At 38.5% G+C, this 14,040-nt stretch overlaps 2 protein-coding genes and 1 pseudogene across 9 annotated transcripts in view; 1 reads left to right on the forward strand and 2 right to left on the reverse strand.

Moving 5' to 3' along the window:
* GRAMD1C (GRAM domain containing 1C) overlaps nt 1-14,040 on the reverse strand; it is a 104,623-nt gene that overhangs the window by 67,062 nt on the left and 23,521 nt on the right. For 3 of the 8 annotated variants that reach the window (XM_061167183.1, XM_061167181.1, XM_061167180.1), the window contains exon 3: nt 11,346-11,430. The exons of the other annotated variants lie outside the window; for them this stretch is intronic. The gene's annotated coding sequence lies outside the window, so the exon portion shown is untranslated. The remainder of the gene's footprint in view (nt 1-11,345; nt 11,431-14,040) is intronic. 8 annotated transcript variants of the gene reach the window in all.
* On the reverse strand, nt 3,130-4,915 carry LOC133073553 (elongation factor 1-alpha 1-like; annotated as a pseudogene).
* LOC133073554 (high mobility group nucleosome-binding domain-containing protein 4) lies at nt 8,678-9,898 on the forward strand. The gene has a single exon (XM_061167188.1). It carries the CDS (start codon nt 8,878-8,880, stop codon nt 9,148-9,150), a length of 273 nt encoding a protein of 90 aa, XP_061023171.1. The 5' UTR covers nt 8,678-8,877; the 3' UTR covers nt 9,151-9,898.

Consider the following 14,040-nt stretch of genomic DNA (forward strand, 5'->3'; position numbering starts at 1 on the left):
TAGATAGGATTGCATTTTTTACAGAACAGAAATGCAAAGGATTGCAAAAACAGCAGATATGGCACAAAACAGGCTCTTAGTTCAAAAGTTAATTACCTGCAAGAAGTCACCAGCTAATCTCTATCTAAACTACTTTTTATTAGGCACATTTGTGGCTATAATATTTGTGGAGCTTTTCTCACCCCGCAGAGGGACCTATGCTTAATAGTTTCTTTTCTTAGTGTACTGTGCTTAGGATGTTTAGAACAATCATGAGCATTTTGTGCAATGAGAGCACACATTTATCAAACAAGCCAGAATGCCAGCAAAAGGGTTTGAATTGAAGCATTTCCTTCATCCCTGGCCTCTTCATAGGGTACCAGCGTCCAGGAGATTTATTAATTAGCTTTTAAGTTGGTCTTTATTCAGTGAAAGAGGAGCAGGAGAGCTCTCGGCAGGCAACACAAGAATCTGCAGCAGGACAAATAAGAACAACAGCAGAAAAGGGGGGAGGATACAGGGTGGGGTAGAAGCCGAGGCCAACCTGGAGGGTCCCTTATCCTAGATGGCTTTGCCTGTCAGGTATTTTCCTCATGACCTCGTCTTGGATGGGATCCCGGACGGCCTTGCCTGCCCGCTATTTCCTTCATGACCTCGTCACGGGCGGGACCTCCCATAATGGCTCCCGGCATAGCTCTGTAAGGGAGATGATGATGAATTAAGAGAATGTGTTTTTTAAACAATAGTGGCGGGAAATACACATCCCAAACTACTCTTTTCTAGCAGCAATTGATTTCAGATGCGAGTAGCAATAAGCGGCAGCTTGCAGCAAGTAGCAGCAAAAGGTAGGTGAAAGCAGGCTCCTAGTTTCCAAGACCTAACCACGGGGCCACAGGAGCCAGAAGTTAGGGCTAAGGTCCCTAGTCTTGCCTGCCTGGTCAAGAACGAATTCAGGCAAGGAGGCAGAAAAGAGTAAAGCAAAAAGTTTATTGAAAAAAATTCAGGCAAGGAGGTGGAAAAGAGTAAAGTAAAAAGTTTATTGGAAAAAAAAAAATTCAGGCAAGGAGGCGGAAAAGAGTAAAGTAAAAAGTTTATTGAAAAGTACACGCAGAAAGGCACATGGACTAGCTCAGAGATAAAGTCGCGCCTTCTGGTAAATTTAAATCCTTTATAAAGGGGCAGTCTTCCAGGTCTTCGTCTTCCCTCAGGCCAATCACCTTGCTTTGTCCCTCCTGGTTAATTTGTCTCAGGACCCTCCCTGGGGTGTACACGCACACCCTAGCCAAGTGAACGCTTCTGGAAGGAGCATGACTCATTATGGCCTCGAATTATCTTCTGACTTTTTACTCCAAGGAGCCTTTCTCCGTGCGCGTAGTGTCTCCCTTATCAGACAGGGTTTTGTCCTTACTTTGTCCTTGCCATGATTATTTCCTTGAGGTAAGAGACAAACACCGGCTATTTACTCTGTTTTTATTAGTTGTAAGTTCCTCAACTGAAGCCCACCTATCTCTTATCTCAAGAAATGAAAGCAGAAGGGTGGCTGATTGTAAATTTCCAATCAGAAGCCCATATATCTCCTACCTCTTTGGGAGTCCAAGAAAGATGATATTGCTTAAGCAAGACTCTTTGGAACAACATTTTTAGAATTGCTTTCTATTATAATTTAGTACATAAACTACAAAAGATAACCATCCGCATTTTATTATACTTTACATAGCTGGTATTTTCTTTTTGTTTTTGTTTTCTTCCTTTGCTTTTTACCTGAGCAAAATGTAAGGGCAGATGCAAACTGAAAAAGAAAAAATTAACTTTCTCTGGTGAAAAAAAAGGGAAAGAGATCCCCCTCCTCTCTTTAGAGCATTTTCCTTAGAAATCTTGTAAATTTTTTCTTTGCACCTGTGAGATGTGAATCTTTTAAAAAGCAAAATAAGCTTCTTGCCAATTTTATAACCCAGATGTTTCCTCCAGGACCTGGGAGCCATCTCTTTCAAATGTAAACAACAGGGATGATAAGACCCCATCTCCTAGTTTCTCTGAGTGGGTTATTTCCATGGGTGCCTTGATTCAAGTTGCAAACTAACTCCTGTCTTTAAGAAGTGAGTTTATTTTCCCTTTGGATAAAGCCAATTGGCTAACACAGCTGCCCCAATTACCAGATGAATTTAGGATAAACTGATATGACATATGGCACTGTTCAGTCTTCTAACTTGAGGGCTAGTTATTACTTATCTTTAGAATATGTGTAATGGTTGTATCTGCCTGCCTACATAAAAAGAGGAAATTTCTTTCTGCCTTCACACTCTCTTTTGCAGATTGCTTATGATGTCCATCACATTCTAATTCAATGTTTATTCAATAATAAAACTAAATGTTTTCTTTCTCTTTTACTTTTGTAGAGAGGTTTTCTGGGTGGGTAGGATATTTTGTTTTTAATTATATTTCCCCAGTGCAACATTTTCTAGGGTAAAAATCTACCTTGTTCATTTAATCAGAGACATTAAAAAATGTTTTGAGCAATGACATCACTATAAAAAGTATACGTTCTCCCAAGAGAATACATTCAAAGCAACAATCATATTCACAAGTGTGAATAGTACATAGAACAAATCTAGTCCATGGAACTTCTGGTCTAAGTTGACACGAGTGTCTAGTTCTGTTCCTTTTGCAATGCTGAGGGGTAGATAGAATGGGTGGGTACATTGGTTGACTAGAAGTTTTGATAAATTTTAAGAGAGAGAAACTGGACACGAATGGATAAGCCACAGTGTGGAGAAAGTCTCAGCTCAAAAAATACACGAGAAGGTTGAAGCTATGCCACTCCAGGGAGACTCCATACTGAGAATCACAAAGAGTGACAGCTAGAACAGGGACCAATATCAGGTAACTGACTGGTGAGTTCTCTATGGTAGAGGTCAGTCAAACTCACCCACATCTTCCAACACAGTGGAGTCTTATATCTTTGAAGCCTCATCATCACTTGGTGTTGTCCATTGTTTTAGTGTTTAATTTTAGCAATTCTATTAGATATGTCATTTATTTAACTGTGCTTTTAATCTGTATTTTCCTATGATAGTGTGCAATTTTTCATATGCTTATTTGCCATCCATGTATCTCCTCTGGTAAAGAATCAGCCCCCCCCCCCTTTTTTTCTCATTAAACTTTTTTTTAATGGGTATCAAATTCTGTGACAGATTTTTGGTCAAGTTGTTTTCATTAAAAAGTACTGATTTTAAAAATAAATAACTTAAACTGCCACACACAAAACATATGGACCACAAAAACATTCTCCTTTCCTTCTGAAGGTTTTATGATGCACTGTTGTCATTAACCAGTCTTTGACTACTAAATTTAAATGGCCAATTGAGACAAACAGTTTTGAGACCATTCTTCCAGCACTGATTAATACTGGGGTGGCAGGTATTGGGGATAATATTCATTTAGCCTTCTGAGCTATCTGGGCAGACCTGGTGACCTTGCCAGCTCCAGCTGCCTTCTTGTCCACTGCTTTAATGACACCCACAGCGACTGTCTGTCTCATGTCACTCACAGAAAAATGGCCCTGGGGAGGATAGTCAGAGAAGCTCTCGACACACATGGGCTTGCCAGGAACCATATCAATGATGGCAGCATCACCACATTTCAAGAATTTAGGGCCATCTTCCAGCTTTCTCCCAGAACGACGATCAATTTTCTCCTTCAGCTCAGCAAATTTGCAAGCAATGTGAGCTGTGGGACAATCCAGCACAGGTGCATATCCAGCACTGATTTGGCCTGGATGGTTCCAAATAATCACCTGAGCTGTGAAGCCAGCTGCTTCCACTGGTGGGTCATTTTTGCTGTCAACAGTCACACTGCCACAACAAACATCTTTGACAGACACGTTTTTGACATTGAAACCCACACTGTCCCCAGGAAGGGCTTCACTCAATGCTTCATGGTGCATTTCTACAGACTTCACTTCAGTTGTTACATTGACTGGAGCAAAGGTGACCACCATGCCAGGTTTGAGAACACCAGTCTCCATCTGACCCACAGGGACAGTACTGATACCACCAATTTTATAGACATCCTGGAGGGGCAAACGCAAGGGTTTGTCAGTTGGGTGAGTTGGCGGCAGGATGCAATCCAGAGCTTCAAGCAGGGTGGTTCCACTGGCATTGCCATCCTTACGAGTGACTTTACATCCTTGAACCATGGCAGGTTAGCCCTTGGCTCCAGTATGTTGTCACCATTCCAGCCAGAAATTGGCACAAATGCTACTGTGTCAGGGTTGTAGCTAATTTTCTTAATGTAGGTGCTGACTTCCTTAACAATTTCCTTGTATCTCTGCTGGCTGTAGGGTGGCTCAGTGGAATCCATTTTGTTAACTCCCAACAATTAGCTGTTTCACATCCAGAGTGTAAGCCAGAAGGGCATGCTCACGGGTCTGCCCGTTCTTGGAGATACCAGCTTCAAATTCACCAACACCAGCAGCAGCAATCAGGACAGCACAGTCAGCCTGGGATGTGCCTGTAATTATGTTTTTGATGAAGTCTCTGTGTCCTGGGGCATCAATAATGGTAACATAGTACTTGCTGGTCTCAAATTTCCACAGGGAGATATCAATGGTGATACCACGCTCATGTTCAGCTTCCAGTTTGTCCAAGACCCAGGCATACTTGAAGGAGCCCTTTTTCATCTTGGTAGCCTCCTTCTTGAACTTTTCAATTGTTCTCATCAATCCCGCCACATTTGTAGATCAGTCATGGTAGACTTCCCTGAATCTACATGCCCAATGACAACAATGTTGATGTGGGTCTTTTCCTTTCCCATTTTTGCTTAGGTTTAATGGTGGTTTTCATGACACCTGTGTGCTGGCAGCAAACCCATTGCGAAAAAGCTAATCTGCCCATTTTTTAATAGGGTTGTTTGTGTTCTTACTGTTAACTTTTAAGAATAATTTCTATTGTGGATAGACGTGTGTGTTTGTTTTTTTAATCAGATATGTGATTAACAACTATTTTCTCCCTGTTTGTGTCTTATATTTTCACCCTCTAAAATGTATCTTTTGCATAGCAAGAGATTTTAATTTTGATAAAGTACAACTTATCGATTCTTTCTTGTATGAATCATTCTATTGGTGTTACATCTAAAGATTCATCATCAAATCCAAACAGAGATTTCCTCTAGGAAAAAAAAAACCAGATGTTTTCTTCTACAAATTCTAGTTTTACATTTAGTTCTATGATCCATTTAGAGGTAAATTCTGTAAATAGTGTGAGTTTTGCATCAAAGTTTATTCATTTTTCTGCATATGGACATCTAATTGTTCCAGCACCATTTGTTGAAGATGAACTTTTCTCCATTAAGTTATCTTTGCATTTGCACCTTTGTCAAAAGTGAGTTCACAATATTTGCATGAATTTATATCTGAGCTATTTTCTGTTCCATTTATCTAAATGTCTATCTTTGGCAAATCTCAGACTGTCTTGATTACTGTAGATTCCTAGTAAGTCTTGAAATTGAGTAATGTATGTCTTCCAGCTTTGTTCTTCTTGTTCAGAATTATTTTGGCTGTTCTAAATCCTTTGTTTTTTCCATGCAAATTTTAAAATCAGTTTATCTATTTCCTCATCTATGAAAAAGTATTCTGGGATTTTTCATTTGAGAGAACTGAGACCTCAGCAACTTTGAGTCTTCTAATCTATAAACATTTATTCAGACTTCTTTTGTTAATGTGTTACATTTGTTAGCATATAGAGCCTATATATTTGTTAGATTTACACCTACTTACTTCATTATTGGGAAGTTCTGATGTAAATGTTATTTTTAAAATTTGAATTCCAATTGTTCTTTGCCAGTGTATATACATGTTTCTTTTATCTTCAAATGATTTTCAATTCTGTTATCGTTGTTTAGTCACTAAGTTGTGTCCAGCTCTTTTGTGACCCTATGGACTGCAGCCTGCCAAGTTCCTCTGTCCATGGGATTTCCCAGGCAAGAACACTGGAGTGGTTCCCCTTTCCTTCTCCAGGGGATCTTCCCGACCCAGGGATCAAATCTGCATCTCCTTCACTGGCAGGCAGATTCTTTACCACCGAGACACCACTAAATTCATTCATTAAATCCAGAAGTTTTTGTAGATTATCTGAGATTTTCTAAATGAATAATCATGTCTATTGGCAATAAAGTTAGTTTCTATTTCCTATTCTCCTAATGTATATGCCTTTTATTTGAAGTCTGCTGCACTAACTACACTTAAACTTCTAGTAAAATGTTGAGTAAGAATAGTGAGAGAAGACATCTTTACCTAGTTTCTAATTTTAGGTAGAAGACATTCAGTCTCTCATCATTAAGTACAATGTTAGTTAGAGGTTTTTCATACTTTCTTCTAAGGAAGTAGAATAAGTTCTATTTCTAACTTGTTGAGAGATTTGTTATGACAGAATGTTGAATTCTGTCAAATACTTTTTCTGCATCTATTGAGATGATTATATGGTTTTTCATATTTGGCCTAGGATGATAAAATATATTGATTGATTTTTCTTTTTTTTAACATGCTGAACCAGCCCATGAATTCCTGGAATGAAACTCACTTGGTCATAATCCATAATCTTATAAATTGCTGAATCTCATATGCTAATATTTGGTTTCAACTCTATTTCTATGTTCATGACAGATATTGGTCTCTTCCTAGAATGTTTCTGTCTGGTTTTGGTATTTTGGTAACACTAGTCTCATAAAATGAGTTGAGAAGTTATCCTTCTTATTTTCTGGAAGGAATGATACTATTTCTTACATAAATGGTTGATAAAATTCACCACTGACACTGTCTACATTGAGCTTTTTATGGAAGGTTCTTAACTGCAAATTCAATTTCTTTAATAGGTATAGAGCTATTCCAGCTATATGTGTCTTCTTGTGTGAGGTTTGGCAGTTTGTGTTTTTCAAGAAATTGGTCTATTTTATCTAAATTATTGCATTATGGGCATAGAGTTGTTCACAGTATTTCTTTATTATCCTTTTAATATTCAGGGGATCAGCAGTGATGAACCCTCTTCCATTGCTGATATTGGTAATACATGTCACCTATCATTTCTCTTGGTTAACCAGATTTCTCGGCCTATCAATTTTTTCAGAGAACCAGCTTTGGCTTCATTGATTTTCTCTTCTTTTTCCTCTGTTTTCAATTTCATTAATTTATGCTCTAGTCTTTATCATTTCTTTCCCTTTGGTAGCTTTAGGTTTAATTTCCTCATCTTTTATAGATTTGTTAGGGGTAATCTTAGGTTATTGATTCTACTTTCTTTTCATTTTTTAAAATGCTCATTTAACACTGAATATTTCCTCTATATAGTTACTTTAGATCAACTTCACAAATTGTTATTTTCACTTAGTTCATCTGTATTTCACACTGTTAAACTATAATGATTCTTAACAACTCTTTATACGCAAAAATACTGTGCTACTACTTTCTTCTGGATCTTCACACATTATTTGACCTTTCCTTCTAAATTTGATTTTTACTGGATTTTCTTCTTCTACTGATGCCATGATTCTTTTGTTAGTGTTACTTTAACTCTATATGTTATCCATGGTTGAGCTCATCTATTCTGCTGATTTTAAGTGACACTGATAATTCATTTACTCCCTCATTTCTCTATCCATCAACCATCCATTCAATCACTGGGTACCCATTATAGTATGTTGAATACTGACCTCTGTACTAGGGTTACAATAGCAAATAATATAGATAAAAGTGAAAGTGTTAGTCACAGTCATGTCCGACTCTCTGTGACCCCATGGACTGTAGCCCACCAGGCTCCTCTATCCATAGAATTCTCCAGGCAAGAATACTGGAGTGGGTTGTCGTGCCCTTCTCCAGGGAATCTTCCCGACCCAGGGATTTAACGTCTTATGTCTCCTGCATTAGCAGGTGGGTTCTTTACCACTAGCACCACCTGGAAGCCCAGTAATATAAATAGTTCAGTTCAGTCGTTCAGTTGTGTCCGACTCTTTGTGATCCCATGGACTGCAGAACACCAGACTTCCCTGTCCATCACCAACTCCTGGAGCTTGCTCAAAGTCCTGTCCATCAAGTCAGTGATGCCATCCAACCATCTCATCCTCTGTTGTCCCCTTCTCCTCCTGCCCTGACCTTTCCCAGCATCGGGATCTTTTCCAGTGAGTCAGTTCTTCCCATCAGGTAGCCAAAGTACTGGAGTTTCAGCTTCAGCATCAATCCTCCCAATGAATATTCAGGACTGATTTCCTTTGGGATTGACTGGTTTGATCTCCTTGCAGTCCAAGGGACTCAGGAGTGTGAAGGACACTACAAGAGTACATACTGGAGGTATCTATCCACAGGTGATATTTACAATAATAACACTGGTCACCAACCACAGTGCTGGATCAGGACCTTTCTATATCAGATATAAAACCTTTCATTGCTGGATTATGTGAAGGCCCTGGGAATCCTACAAGAGAAGCCGGGACAGCTAAGGTGTGAGGAGTCACTTGGGGGGCTCAGTGTTTCTACATTTTAACTACTACTACTACTGCTGTTACGCTGGTGAGCAGTAGATGAATATAAGAGCTGTACCAGCCCAGTCAAATTTACAGTAAAGGCATGCCTAAATGAGAAATATATAAACAAAAGTTATATGCAAATAGACATAATACATTAATATGTATTTTAAAATATATAAATAAGCTTCCTGTTCCCGGCAGCGCCCAGCTCCGGGCGTCTCTTCGCCAGCCTGCGGTCTGCGACGGCCCTGCCTCAGCCCCGGGCACCGGCGCTGCAGGCCGGCAGCTGGGAGTCCCGCGCCCCTCGGACGGCCGCGAGACTCGGAAATCTTTCTAGGAACAGTGAGAAAGACAGAAGAACCCCTTGGGCTGCCAAGCACTGCTGCCACCATGCCCAAGAGAAAGGCAAAAGGAGATGCTAAAGGTGACAAAGGGAAGGTGAAGGATGAACCACAGAGGAGATCAGCACGGTTGTCTGCTAAACCTGCCCTTCCAAAACCAGAGCCCAGGCCAAAAAAGGCCCCTGCAAAGAAGGGAGAGAAGCTGGCCAAAGGGAGAAAGGGGAAAGCAGAAGTCGGCAAGGATGGGAACAACCCTGCGAAAAACCGAGATGCCTCTACAGTCCAGTCACAGAAAGCAGAAGGCACTGGGGATGCCAAATGAAGTGTACCTTTTTGATAGCTCTGTACTTCTAGTGACTCTACTGTTTGAAATACTATTTTTAAATCAACTTTTATAAAAATGTAGATTTTTTTTTAAGTTATGTTGTTAGCACATGAGATACTTCATTGTTGTCTTTTGTGGAAAGGGCAAATAACCACTAGTAGAATGTTTCAGAAGCTGGATTGAAATGGGGGGAAATAGAAGTATTTGAAGATTATTCTTGGTTCCCGGGAGAGATTCTCTGACATTCACACATGTCAGCCACTATGGCTCAGAAGCCTTACTGTGTGGAGAAAAATTACTTCATGTCTTCTCCTTTCTTGATGTCATCAGCACATTCTTGACTTCCTGAAACCAGGCGTCATGATACGGCCTTGACACCCGTAGAATCAGCTGCATCGGGTAACAATACTCAGGCTTTCTGGTGATGACATCAAGATGGTGTTACTCAGAAGAACCAGGATTCCTGTTTGTAGTTTGTGAATCATCTCATTTATAATCCTGGAGTTTTTAGTTCCTTTCCTCCATGTCAGAGTTGACCTGTGAAAATCTCTTAAATGCCTCATGTGAAATAATCACCCTTTTTGAAAATTTTTCCTGTTTATTGTAACAACAGACTTTGTTGACTTTTTGGAGAGGGGAGTTTGAAAAGTTGTAAGATGTTATGGAATGTCACCCATGTCCTGCTGGAAATAACTATTTTTGAAAAGTCTCTTATAAAGCTGGATACAAGTTAAAAAAAAAAAAATATATATATATATATATATAAATAAAAGACAACCAGGTATAGAAAAGGGAAAACAGTTCTAGGTAAAATGAAGTAAAAAAGCGCCCCCAAAAAAGGAAATGACATACATAAAGAAAGCTGACTTCAAAAAAGACTAGAGACTCAAGGGAACTTGATAAAGGAAGAGAGATGAAAGGATAATTAACATAAACAAAAGGCACATAGAAAGCCAGTCAAGCTTTATTCTAAGGTTATTGGAATACCATTCATGAAGGGTTTTAAACTGATCAGATGTGCTTCTTCGAAAAAACCACTATACCTATAGCCCTGAATAGAATGAAGACATGTAAGACTAGGAGAGAGATCAGTTAGAAGGATACTGTGGTGTACACTAAATCTTTATTTCCAGGTAATACTTCTGTACCTTGCTAAAACTGTTCATATAACCTGAATCATAGTGATTTCTTTATATATGATGTTTTTCCACGAGACTCCAAGTTCTTCAGAAACATCATGGTCTCTGGCACAGACTGAGTACTAAGAAATATTAATTGAACTAACCTATAAAGTATGAAACTGTGGATTTGAAATGTCAGTGAGTTGTTTTTTAAAATTAAAGGTTAAAGATTCTCTGTTTCAGAAGACAGTGATCTAATATGTGGTTAAATCTAAGAAGTTAAAGCCATTTGTACAGAATGATCCCAATTATATATTTTAATTTGTATCAGTTCAGTTCAGTTCAGTCGCTCAGTCATGTCCGACTCTTTGCGACCACCTGGACTGCAGCACAACCAGGCCTCCCTGTCCATCACCAACTCCTGAAGCTTGCTCAAACTCATGTCCATACAGTCGGTGATACCATCCAACCATCTAATCCTCTCATCCCCTTCTCCTCCTGCCTTCAATCTTTCCCAGCATCAGGGTCTTTTCCAAGGAGTCAGTTCTTCATATCAAGTGGCCAAAGTATTGAAGTTTCAGCTTTAGCATCAGTCCTTCCAATGAATTTTCAGGACTAATTTCCTTTAGGATGGACCCATCTAGAGGGATGGTCCTTTGGATGGGTCTCTGGTTAATTTGTATAGGTATGTAATTTTGGTTAATATTTTGTCCGTATTTTTCAGTATGTATATGTGCTTTTTAAAAAATTCACAATTTTAGTATTTTTCTTCACTGCTATAATAAACCTGTTCATTGTATAAAATTTGGAAAGTATAGACATTGACAAAGTAGAAATGTAAAGCCACCTATAACTGTACTATCCAGATACAGTGTCAATGACACACATATCTATACAACTTCATTTTATATTGTCTCATGACAGATGATAAGAGGCTGTTTATCTTGAAAAACAGTTTCTGCTGAGCATAAAGGCTAAAATATTCTATGAATATTATTACTCATCAACTCTATTTTGATGATGTAGTAAAAGAGTTTTTGTACCTTCTTGATTTTTTTTTTAATTTTTTACCTGCTATCAGTTTCTCTGTATCAGGTAGATGTGCGAACTATCTTTTATACTCTTCATTCCTGTCTTTATAGGTGGAACTTGAAATCTGCAACAATAAAAAATTAATTTTCTGTTTAATTATAAATGAGCTGTAGTATCTTAGAAAATAAAATTAAAATGGACTTTAAAATTATACCCTTTTTGTGCAATATTCTTATGTCTTTATATGAAAAACCACATAAAATAAATATTTCAAAAAAAAAAAACCCAAAAAGAAGCAAAGGATGCTTCCAGGATGATGGAGTAAGAACTTTGGCAACTAGTCTGCAAAATCAACATATAGATGGGGGGGGAAAAACTGTCAAAAACAATCATCTGAATTGACTAGAAATTGACCAGAGGCATACAATAAAATGAGAAATATTTCATCAGGAAAATCTACTGAATCTGGGTATGAACATCAGAAGTCTGTGGCATTCTTTCTTGTGCCTGCTCCCGTTACTCATTCTTCCCCACAATTTAGGTCAATGTAGTAGTTCTGCAAAGGTGGAACAGGCCATGAAAACTAGCAGTGAGGCTGACAGAGCAGGGCTGAGTTGATTCAGAGTGGAAAACAGAAAACCTATCCCAGAAGTGAAGGGAAAATTTCTGAAGCTATCCAAGCAAGTGTGAGGTTGAAATCTCTATTAGGACAAGAACAAGCAGACTGTCAGATTAGTAGGGGACTTAACAGAGAGATTGTAGAGGAGAGGCAGCCATAGATGAACTTAATACACTCATCATGTCATCCTAGATAAACAGGGGCTACAAGCATGTGCAAGAGAGATTGGAGAAATCCCAAACTATCCACACACTCTTGGTATCAGGGAAATTAATATGGAGGAAGTCTTGTTCAGGCTTCAGAAGCAGGATAGCAGGCCCCTGACTTTGCTTCTAACCTGCCTGGACACTAACCAAATTCCGTGCTTGCCTGCAAGAACAGAGAGTCAAGTGGCACTTTAGATAAGAAAGGGAGTGGTTCTTGGAACTCTTGAGTACCTGGAGGTCTGGCCAACTGCAGTGAGGTCTGACGAAATCCTATGACTCACAATATAAAACAAACAGCATTGTAAAAATGTTAAAGTAAAACCAGAGGTGAATTTTTGCATGCAAACTGATGATATCAGTCTGCAGTCTAGGATTATAAGTGGGAACCCCAGAAACTGCAATTTGAGGTCTCATCCATGGAGTGGATGCAGTGCCCAGGACCTTTTCCCAACTGGGACTTCAAATAGCTGTTACATGGGACTTCTTAGGGCTGTTTTTAAGTCTACATGTTGGTCAGGCTTCCCTGGTGAAGAATGCACCTGCAGTATAGGAGATCTGGGTTTGATCCCTGGTTTGGGAAGATCCCCTGGAGAAGGGAATGGCTACTCACTCCAGTACTCTTACCTGGAAAACCCCATGGACAGAGGATCCAGGCAGGCTCAGTCCATGGGGTCACAGAGTCAGACACGACTGAACACACACACATGCACATTGGTTGGCCCAATTTGGTGATGTATGTGCTGTACTTTTCACTATTGTTTCTATTTCTCTTTTCTTTTAATGACTGTATATTGAAATTAAGTCAACTAATCCTCAATTAAATATTGAAATTGTTTATTGTGTGTAACAAGTGACTTTTGTTAACAAGTCCTCCAAACCCGAAACAAAAGTAATACTTTCAGCAAGACACCTAGATGGAGATACAAGAAGTCTCAAGGGAACATAAAAATAGGGACAAATTTTAAAATGACCTGAATTTTGAATGCACTACCCAATCTATACACAGATCTGTCAGTGGAAACAGAAAGCCTTAATGGCTCTCTGTATTTAAGCACAATTTCTGACTGATACAAGGAGTGACACAGGAAACTAACCTTAAAAACAAAACAACAACAATGATAATAAATTGAGCAAAGATCATTGTTTCCACACACCACAGGACAAATGTATTTCACAGATTTACTCTGAGCAATTCTAAACAAAAATCAGGAATGACAAGTTTTAGGGACAGGAAGGATGCCATCAGAATCCACAGCTGCTACAATACATTATCTAAGTTTCCAATTTTCAAAAAAAATATGAAACATAAAAAGAAATAGGAAAATGTGACTCATATTAAGAAGAGAAAAAGCAAGCAATAGAGTCTTTCATGATTCCAAGATACTGGATTTAGCAAAGACATCAAAGCAATTATTTAAAATATCTTCAATGAACTAATGAGAACAACGCTCAAAGAATTAAGGAAAAGTATGATGACAGTGACTCATATCAACAAGTACAGAATCTCAACAGAGAATCTTAATGAATAACTTTTTTTAATTAAAAAAAAAACCCTGACATTCTGAAGTTGAAAACTATAATCACCAAAATAAAAAAAAAAGAAGCTTCAAAATGGCAGAGAAAGAATCAGTGAACTAAAGACAGATGAATAAAACTTATCCAATTTGAAGAACAGAAACAAAAAAGTTTGAAGAAAATAAACAAGAGACTCAGAGACCTCTGTGGCAACATTAAGTGAGAGTATCAGAAGGAAAATGAAGGCAGAAGAATATGTAAATACTGGTCAAATTTTTCAAAATTTGAGGACAATGTACAAATCAAAGAAGAGTAATGAATCCCAAATAAAATAAAGACAAGAGATTCAGACTTAGACCCATTAAAGCAAAATTGATATACACACAGAACAAAC

This window comes from Dama dama, chromosome 19 (assembly GCF_033118175.1).
Source record: "Dama dama isolate Ldn47 chromosome 19, ASM3311817v1, whole genome shotgun sequence".
NCBI lineage: Eukaryota > Metazoa > Chordata > Mammalia > Artiodactyla > Cervidae > Dama > Dama dama.